Raw genomic sequence first — 10,637 nt, 5'->3', positions numbered from 1 at the left:
CTATTGCTGTAGTTTTTATTCTAATGACTTATGTTTATGTGAAAGGTTTTGTTTCTGTACATTAATAACAATGTTGTTATGAAAATATTTATTCTCAAAGGAAAAATATCATTAAAGCAGATTATTATTCGCAAAAAAAAACTGTTATGGCTCAATTTATTATTTATTAAATAAAATTTCTTTACAACAAAGACTACAAATAGTTTTAAGGAATAGTTTCCGGATGCGCTATGTCTATGAAAAACCTATTCTTACAACATGTCATGGTTAGTAGTAGAGCAATATGTAAGAAGTTACTTGTACATCAGTTGTCATAGATTCAAATGTTAAATACAGAAAAAATAACATAATAAAATAACAGGATATCTCATATGAAAACAAACTAAGGACATTAAAGCATAAAACTCTGAAACATTGCACCGATTCAGGATCGTATGATGGGGATTTTGCACCGATATTGCTTCTAATACGATAGAGGAATAGTAAAACTAGTAAAATATTGAATAACAGCTCCAAATCAGATAACGGAAAACAGAAAAACAGGCAAAAAAATCATGTGAAGAGATTATTTACTAATTAAATAATTTTTACTGGATGAAAGTAATGAATATCACTCGGGAAGAGGTGCATATTTCGTGAAAAGAAGACTATGATACATTTTCAGGATTGGAAAGTGCAATTATCTTCAGGAAGAAAAATGAGGATTTCTTATTCGAGTATGAGGAGTTACTGATGACAGGTGAAACGAAATCCGTACAACTACGCGAACGTTTGTGTTGATGATATTACTAGTTACCACATAGTTATTTTCTGATTATGAAGTTATTACCCGTACTGATTCGACTTAATTGGAGGATTTATCGTTTAACACAAAAACACGTAGTTATATATTAAAAATACCAATTAGGAAGTAAAAAATAAGATAATCAGGAAGCGCTGTTAAATTAGACAATGGCTACATCCTGAAAAATTGTTTAGCTCGGCGACAGACGTGAAGAAACGTCTTCCACTCCCTCATATTTTTCATTCACTCTTAATAAATACGTATAAGAATGTGTTTCAAGCACTTCCAGAAATTCCTCCCTCATTTCCTCATATCAGTAATGATATGAGGATATGAATGTGTGCTGTTATGAGTAGGACGACGAGCGTCGGCTTCTTTTTCACGACTTTCCTCTTCGCGAGATTCATGACCTCCAAGAATATGAGGAGATAGAACCTGGAACTTAGCATATATGTAACTTCATATCCTAGGAAAAATTGTGCTAATAACTACCTCAACAAGAAGCTTTTCCTCACTCGCCACACGTGGAGATAAAATATTCGGACTTAAAATAATAACTCCTCCTATTTCTGATGATAGAACATGAGGTGAAAGAAATCCTGAAAACATTTCTGCAATATTCTTAGTATTTCAGTAAAAAAAGATTGCATAGTTATTTCTGCACAACTTGGAACGTATTGACTAATACGGATTTCCTTTTTTCAATACATAAGAACTGATTTTAAGTGACCGTATTTTAAGTGACCGTAAAGTAAGGACTGTAGTGACTCTAATATTGGGTATCTGCACATCTTTCTCCCCACTTTTGAGAGAAAGAAATAAAATTTTTCTACTTTATTAGTACAAATCAAGGATCACCTGTGTAATTAACATAATTATCAACAACATCTAACCACTTACTGGGGGGGGGGGGGAATATCAAAGCCCCTCTTCCAGAAAGAGAGGGGTGCGAAGATAAAAATCGATGAGCACGTTCTTGAGATCATCGAGGTTTTTGAAATTTTCGTCGCCCCGATTCTGCTTCAGGTGGCGGGACGAGCGATAATCGGATGGGAGAAGGTAAGAGATAGAGAAATGGGGAGAGGGGCGGCCATGGTGGTCCAGCCTAAGCTCTCCAGAAATTGCCATGTCACCTTTGCTATGTGAGGATTAGTGTTGTCATGCAGAAGTTCGACTTCGAGGCGTTTTTCGCGCACTGTATCGCCCAACTTCTGGAATTGTTCCATGTAGAAATTAGTGGTGATTGTCTGATTACCCTTCGGCAGCTACCAGAGCAGAACACCTCACGAATCCAAGAAAATTTTAAATCAGAAGAGGGAGAAAAGATATGCAAAGACCCAATATATATTTGTGTTTGTTATGAGAATGATTGGAGCTTGCCTGGACTTAGCACATCGATAACTAGCGCTTCCGGAGAGAGTACTCTTGGATCGAAGAATCGTGGAGACAGCACTTCAGCCACCTATATGTTAAGTAGTCTAAGCGAAAGGTTAGCTTCAAATATGAATTTTTATCAATGCCAACAGAAAGATAAAAATTAATAATAATTATAAATAAGGACTAATTAATGTTTTAAAGGTAAAAGAGAAAAATCTCCGCTAAGCAACTCACCATTGCTTCTGGACTAAGGACCCACGAGTGAAGAGCTCTTGGTGAGAGAACTTCTGCTCGTAGAGCGGTTGGCGAAAGGATCCTAGCAATGAGGGCCGCCGGAGAGAGTATGGAAGCAACAAATGCTCGAGGTGACAGGGTTTGCAACTGAACCACTACTTATAATCGCATCCGGGCTACGCATTTATAATCCATACAAAAAAAATGTTATGCTGGAGTGCTTCTAACTCACAACTAGTGCTTCTGGATTTGCAAGTTCCGTGACGAAAGCATGTGGGGAAAGTGTGGCGACCTCCATTACTCCACCTCTTGCGAGGAGGGTGGTGAAAGCGAACGGACGAAAAGTCTCGTATAGGACTCCGTTCACACGTTCCTCCTCATGATTCTCGGAGCCGCCAGTGGATTTCTCATCAACGTTACTGGATATTGAATTTGTCGCGTGGGTATGACGTTTTACAATTGAATGAGGTGATGGAATATAATTTTTAGCACCTGTAATTTTTTATAATAATGTTTTTATAGCAATAATATTATAATAGTATAATAGTAATATGTAATGATTCAGATGTCAGTATTGTAACGTTTCAACGCTTCGTTGTCCACGAAAATCTCCAGGAACTTGTTAGTTCCACGTTTGGAACAAGAATAGAAAGGAAGGCAAGTAAATATTCAGAACTGTAATCTACCTTCATCCCACGTTGGCCATTGCGGCCGATCCAGAGCTGCCAATTTTCGGATATCATTCTCCAGTCGTTGCGCTTTCTCTGCATCAGACATCAGTCCCAATTTTGAAGTATTCATACCATAGAGCTGCTGCTCTGGAACAAATCCTACTAGCAAGTTTTAATTAAAATAATAATTAAAATTTAATAAACTAATAATTTAAAAATTATTATAACATTACCCAATAGTAGTTGATAATAATAAAAATTATAATTTTAGTATTGTTACTAGTTATGAATTTAATACTAGAGAAACTACGTAACGAACCATCCTTGCTGTAAATAAGATTAAGTTGATGCTCATTAAGAAAAGCATATCCATGCTCGGTATAGTATCTGGTTTGTTCCTCGTCGAAAGAATCGTGGACCCTATACCACATCTAGGATTATCCAGCAAACGATCAAATTGTTAGGATTCTTGCTAACCGCATCCAGTCAGTATCCTTCTTTGAGAGCTCTTCAACAAGCGGTAGTTTCACATTCTTCAAATCATCCATCTCCGGTTTCATGTCAACAATGAGTTTCTGGATGAATTCTAGTTGATCACTAGGCACTGTGGAACGTAGGAAAACTATTTATCCACCTCTAATACGTCACCAGCGCCACTGATATCCATCAAAACATCCACCATCAGTTGCTGATATTTTTGATTTGTTGTGATGATCTGAAAATTACTGGAGTAAAAGGTACGGGATGTGCATCCGGAAATGTTACAAATATACATCAAATAGTTCTGGAAGAGATAGGTAGCCATCTTTTTGAAAACTGAAGAATGTGGGAGATAGGAGACGTTTCGATGATGATTTTGGCGAATCCGGAAACAATGAGAGGACACGAGGTGAAAGCACGGATAGTTTACCGTTGTCAGCTTTCGTAGCCTAAAGTAACAGCGTATGAGGAAATAGCAAGGATCAGCACAATCCTTTCATCTTCGTATTGCTTCCTGCATTATATTCTATAAAAGTTCCATGTTTACTAAACAAAGCACCAGGAAGTTTTCCCTGGAAACAAAAAAAGTGTAATCGTTGACAAAAATGAATGAGATCCGAGGGATCTGTACACGAAATTACGGCTAACTCCAGCTTCATCTCTGGAGAAACTGCACGACTGGATTTGAATCCAGTGCAAAAAATAGACGTGTAAAAAATATGTGGTGATTTTTTTCTTCAAAATTTCCAACCGATATTTGTTATTAGTGTTTAAAAACTGCAGTGATTAAGTGTCAAACTAAAAATTGAATAAACAAATGTAAATATAGTAAATATACCGCGAATTCGTTCATAATTGCTAGAACTTGTTCAATTGCCGGCACAGCATTGTTGGTTATCTCTGGCGTTCGACTGTCAATCGGTAGAGCAACTTTCTCGAAAAGTCTAAATAACGGTATAAACGAAACAAAAAGATGCTCTAAAGTTGTTAAATTATTTTTTTTTTTAGTTTTGTATACTTTGTAAAAATTTATGTACTGACGGCTGCGTTAAAGAAAGAGAATTATCATCTTCTAAAATCCACAAATTTATTTGCATCGCTTTCTAAAAATTTGCAACTTCTTTCATGCATGAGACATCAAAGTTGTGATTAAAAAAATTATGACCCTCCCAGGACTACTTTCGTTTAATTTAAAAAATACTTTTAAAATTAATCATTCAGAACACTTTACAATTTGAGCCATTAATCAAAAATAAAAATTTTAACTGGTAATTTTAAAAATAAAAATTTAATTTTAGCATGTTAAAGTGGCATACCTTCTGTTTTCTTCGTTCATCTGCTTGAAATAGCTGTTCACCTTTTCAACTCGTTTAAAATGGTCCCGAATTAAGCGTAAATTTTTGAGATGTGGGGAGCCCAACGATTCACCTGCAAAAATTCTGTTTTTAAGGCAGAAAATGATAAAAGTAATGATCTCCTGGACCAATTTCTTTCCTTTGCATTCCTAAGCACTCTATTTAACAAAAAGAAATGCAATAAATCTAGGGATTTCATGTAGACATTTACTGACACCTTTTTCTACAGGAGCTTTAGCAAATCCCTGTTTTCAGGCGTTTCTTGATCACAACATTGCCCTGATGCTATCAATTTTGCGAACAATAAACGGCGGAGCACTCCAGAATTCAATTCATGTCTTGAAGCCTTCGGATACAAGATCCGAGAACGGTACGCAAATTTGCGTCACGATACGGTAGGCAGGAATCATGTTTGGAGCGCGCTATTTCTTTGGCTGTCAAGTTTTTTTGTGATCGTTCCACAATTTTTCGCATACATGAAAGAAATACTGAAACTATTTACTTACTTCGATTATTTCTGATCAGTGTGAACGCCCGGTTGACTCCGGACGTTGGACTTATGGTGATGTACTGATCAATAGGAATTAAAACTAGTGGGATTTTCCGTAAAATTAAATTTGTATTTTCTTTAACAACGCTTCTTCCGTTATACTTTTTTTGGAAATTTGAGCATTCATGAAATTATGATGGATTGAAGTGATGATTTCATGGTTCAGTTCCTGAAAGCGTCACTACTGCATTTGGAGAGTATTCAAACTTGATTCCACACCTATATATATATTCGATCGATACCGTAACAATTTAGAAACTTAACTTGAAGCCTTAGTTTTTTTCCTCTTCTCCTCAACAATTAGAGCAGAGTAAGGTGCTAACATGAGTTATAAGAGGGTCATCATCGTACTGGTAAAGATGACGTTTCAAGTCAAAACATGTAAACTGTTAGCTTCTATTTAAGCAGTCGTTTGCATTCGTTTTTCCAATTTCTGTAGAAAGGATATTATCACCCCGTGATGAGGCAAACATCCTGAATAAGGGGGGTGGGAAATAGACATGCTCTGGAGTCTCTGGAGTGAAGGTGAAACGCAACACAGCAGCTTCCACTGCCATATAATGGTTCACAACGTTTCGTTTACTACTTGACAAATTCACTATTCGTGCACAGTGCCCTGTCAGTTCGACCCCGTGGGACGCGCAGAAACCATTCTGCTGTCTTCTGGTGCTGTTGAACCGATTCAACGTTATGGGACCCGTCCAGAGTCAAGCGTATGATGAGATTTTCCCATCGGGGATCGTAAAGGGAGGGATAACAAGGGAGGGTTTCATACGGAAATGTGGGCTGTAGCAAATGGAAAATAGCACGACAACCAGAACAAAATATTACAGCAAATAACATCAAATAATTACAAACATTAAAAAATAATATACTAATTCTCAGACGTAGGACAGTAACGCGAAGGCTTGAACATTTCGTTTTAAATGTGTACAACGTGTTGACAATGGTACAATGGGACCAACCCAGGTTAATATCCCGCTGAGCCAAATTTTTATAAAAGAGGTGGAGAGTTGAAAGCATTTCTAAAAGATCAGGAGTTCAATTATACTCACTTGTCAGCAGTCAAAAAGTGGATTTAATGGAATTTAACCAAAAAAGCCAAGAACCAAAAAAAAACTAGGATTCTGTGCACATTGTCAGGTCTGGGAGATTGCGAATAACATCGAGGACCTAGACAAATAGTTTGGGTGGCATTTTGTAGAGGAAGATCTACCTTACAAAATATTCGTACTCCTAATTTTTTTGGAATCTGGATGGGAGAGAATTTCAAATTTTTAGACTTCTTGTGGATTTTTCCTACCTAACTCTTGCCATATTTACTCGAGTGCCGGAAATTGTGTTATCTTTAAAAAATGTAATAACTCGAAGTAACTTGTTGCTAAACAAATCTTCTTCAATTATACTTTAGCCGAGAGAGTTGTCTGTGAGCTGTTATGTCAAGAGATTTCCAGGGCATCGCCGTTTTTCCAAATTTTTGATGGCGAAACGACGAGAAAAATGTCACTTTTCCTATCTTTTCCCCGTGCACAGAAGTTGAGCTCTTTTGGTTATTAATTTCTATTAAATACACTTTTAAACTGTTAAACCCTAAAAATTACTGGATTGTTCCTCTTTTAGAAGTGGTTTCAAGTTCCCAACTATTTCGCGTCGATTTTTTGGGTTTTTTTTCGTTATTTCGACCTATGTATGCATCTGACTCTTTCACTTTTTGTCGTATTACGTTCTTAGATCACTATTTAAGGATTTTTCATAGATTTTGAAATAAAAATAGATTAGAATAAGGATGAAAATATTTCAAAAAAAATCAACAAATTTGCTTCTTCTACTAATTGGTGTTTCTGCGCTTCTGTCAGTTTTACCGAATTTGTTGTTCCACTTGTTCCTCGGCTAATTTTTGACGTTACGTTTTCGAAACAGACAAAAATTTCAACTTATTGAATCGACATCAACGGAGGACTGTCGCAGCAACGTTGAAGGCGGAAAAGTAAAGGAGGTCGTGTTCGAGAGAGTCCTGTCCCACCACCACGCCTGACTCTGGACCCGTTCCACGGCTTTTTAGCGGATTTTTAGCGTAAGCTCAAAACCCTGTTTTCTAGAATTTTGTCTCACACACTCACAAACACACGTGGCAGAACTATCTCGTTACTATATAGCATGATAATTTCGTTTTATTAATGATATTGGTGAAGTAGAGAAAATATGAAAACGCATGACCAGGATTAATCCAATTCCATTTAAATGTGCCCGAAAATTGCTTCTTGGTGCTTAGATATTACTCTTGAAAATGTTCAACTTTGCCAGGTTTTTTTTTCGTAAAAAAAAAGCTTTGGAAAAAATTAATTTTCAATTTGGAGTGATGGCTCGAAGAGTTCAAGTATCTTCGACCCTTCAAGAATTTGAACAGTTCGAAGAAGCTCTACTATGATGTGCTTACTCCACTGCTCTCTAAAAAATACATACATATCTCACATTTAGATTAAAAAACTAAACAAAATGTTAAAAATAACTTTACTGTACTAATAGACAGCTTACCGAGCATTTTTCGAAGATATTTTACTGCTATTCCTTGCAAATTTATGGATGATCCAGTGTCAACATTTTCTATAAAGATTCATGTAACAATTACTGTAGAAATAACGATAAAATTACTTCAAATGCAAAATAAACCTTTTAAACTGTTTAGTTTTCTCCTGATTCTTGACTTTGTCGACCTTTCCAGAATCTCCTCTATCCTGGCCACATTTTGTTCAGTCGTCATTGCTTCATTTGTCGAGGAAATGTGTTTTTTCTTATGTGAGTTTAATTTTTCTGTTCTTATTTGTTTTCTTATTGGATTATGATATCTAGATTTTGTAGAGTAGATGTGGTACGGTGAATATTCGCTTTCCTTCAACTGAGTACTGTAACCATAAGTGCCAATCCATGGTTGTGGTTTTGACAGACGAGCACTAAAACTCGTGATCACTCCAGATTTTCTGAGTTTTGAATTCTCCTCCTTTCTTCTTGCATTCTCCGTAGCATCAAACACTCGAACAGCACATTTTGCTAGTGCTACTGCAGATTTCGCATCTTTTTCACATTGCCAATAGACAATTTTTTCGATATTTGGAAGAAATGATAGGAGTTCCCTTGCACGAACCTAAAAAAACGATTAGATCCCAAATAAAGATTGTACCAGCGAAGGATATTTCTGAAAATGTGGATAACCTTGATTAGTCCACGAAGCATCGCATAATGCCAAAAATCCCGGAGTTTTTCTGCATTCAGTTCGTAATATCGAGATTTTACGTTGTCCGGAATAGGTTGTGCCGATTCAAACAAGCACAGAACTGCAAAAAAGACAACGTCAAAACTTTCTTTACAACTACGCACCATTATATAATAATTAGCAAATGAAGAGCGCAATAATTTGAACAAAAGTTAACTACGTACCCTTGAAAAATATATCTCATTAGTTGTTCGACACTATTTTGGTTAGAGGAATAAAATCGACGTAGGTGCCTAGATCAATAACAACAAATGACGGATCGAAGAAGTTTGGAAACCTATGGGAAATTACAGAGTTCAGAGCGTAGAATACGATTATGAATGTGGCTCCCCTTATTTCCTTCTAACCGTCCTGGAAAACGGTGTGGGAATTGCCTTAGTTAATATGAGGTACGGTAGGATGCGCCACAATGTACATGTTTCGGTTCCTTCAGCAGCCTATTCATTTATTTCACTTGAATAGGCTGCTGAAAAAAGTCAGTTTGACCGTTCACTCCTGGATGCGATCCTGTAAATTTTGACATCTTGTAACCTTTTGTAATGTATAATGCAGAGGAAATATGATGGTATTGATTTGAACGATTTTACTTGAGTTATTTCGTAGCGCATCTATGAAAAACGGTTAATTAGAAGGTCAGACGACTGATCCGATTTGGTCCTGGCGTTGAGCTGCTCTGTAGTTTTTTTTTTCTTATTTTCGCATTAACGTCTCCTTTTTTAGAACCCATATTTTTGTTTTGGTTTACTCTGTTCGTCCTTAGGCTGTTATTACGCTGCGTTTCCTTGCACCTGTAACATGGCCCATTCACTCAGTTCCCGTTTGTTTTATTGTTTGTTGTTGTTGTTGTTTCACTATTTGCTTGTTTGTCGTTGTTTCACTGTTGTTTCACTTTTCCCGTTATTCACTTAACCATAGAATTGTAGGTGTTACCTTTCTTGTATTGATAATTTAATTTGGATTTAATTATCCAAATTTGAGGAAATAAATTCTGGTGCTGTTCGTGATTCAGGAATCCTGTTCCACACAAAAAGCACTGAATACCGAACCATTTTACGCTCTCTCGTTAACGCGCCACTTTCCAACGTACCTCGTCGAAATTTATGACATTTCCCACACTATTTTTCAGGATGATTATGGGGAATAGAGCGGCGACACATTCATACTCGTAATCTACAACTTAAACACTGCATTTACCCACAAACATCCCCACATTCGTCGATTTCGTGATATGCTGCCATGGTTTTCCGAGCATGCGCCGATTTTACTTCTCGTCCAGAAGTAGTGTGGAAAAAATAATCACTTGTGTACTAATGGGATGAGGGAACGCTCACTGTTGTCAGTTCTTTTCTAATTGATAACAATTTTCATTTTAAATCTTTAAATGATATTAATTTTAAGAGTTTAATTATTTACACACCTCCTTGAACCAGTATTAGTATCACGCATCGCACAGACAACACCGCCATCCATCCACACCTGGAAGAATTTGTGAATTTGTTATGTTCGACGAGAATGTATTAGTTACGTGGATAATAAGCAGAAAAAAATGTTTTTTACTCTCTAAAGTCTTTCTATACTAGTAGAAGATTTTAAAAAATGGAGAAAGAATTAATCGCGTGCAAATTTTGAACTTAAAGAGGACTACTTCGTTAAAAATCATCATTCTCTTTCTTTTCTGGAATTAAAAAAATCCAAGTTCTAGGATTACCATAAAATACCAAAATCTCGGCAAGTAACAAAATCACTTTCAGAAAACTATGAAAAAGGCTCTTTTTATATTTGTGAAAAATCTAGAATGGAAGCCTTTTAAGCACAAAATCTTGTACCAAAAATAAATTGTCTGACATAATTAAAATTAAAGTCATTGATAAATTTAATCAAAGTTATGGAAAGGTTTCAATATGTATTAATGAAA

At 36.2% G+C, this 10,637-nt stretch overlaps 1 protein-coding gene across 2 annotated transcripts; it reads right to left on the bottom strand.

The window, feature by feature from the left end:
* Window positions 1–1,084: 1,084 nt before the first annotated feature.
* On the bottom strand, window positions 1,085–10,188 carry RB195_021593 (uncharacterized protein; the record flags this gene model as incomplete). 2 transcript variants are annotated; one of them, XM_064208417.1, is made up of 16 exons in its annotated part: window positions 1,085–1,219; window positions 1,277–1,383; window positions 2,171–2,246; window positions 2,396–2,542; window positions 2,628–2,887; window positions 3,082–3,213; window positions 3,386–3,486; window positions 3,544–3,641; window positions 3,701–3,781; window positions 3,840–3,995; window positions 4,385–4,490; window positions 4,863–4,974; window positions 7,987–8,055; window positions 8,122–8,593; window positions 8,662–8,783; window positions 10,140–10,188. In XM_064208417.1, the coding sequence occupies 16 exons, from the start codon at window positions 10,186–10,188 to the stop codon at window positions 1,085–1,087; spliced, it is 2,223 nt and encodes a 740-aa protein (XP_064064298.1). The 2 variants fall into 2 exon arrangements, with proteins under 2 accessions (XP_064064298.1, XP_064064299.1); XM_064208418.1 differs by lacking the exons at window positions 7,987–8,055; window positions 10,140–10,188 and adding an exon at window positions 9,917–9,974 and having other exon boundaries at window positions 2,165–2,246; window positions 8,356–8,593.
* Window positions 10,189–10,637: the final 449 nt, after the last annotated feature.

The sequence above is a fragment of the Necator americanus genome, chromosome X (genome assembly GCF_031761385.1).
Source record: "Necator americanus strain Aroian chromosome X, whole genome shotgun sequence".
In the NCBI taxonomy this organism is placed as follows: Eukaryota; Metazoa; Nematoda; class Chromadorea; order Rhabditida; family Ancylostomatidae; genus Necator; species Necator americanus.
This window is presented reverse-complemented; position numbering and strand designations above follow the sequence as displayed.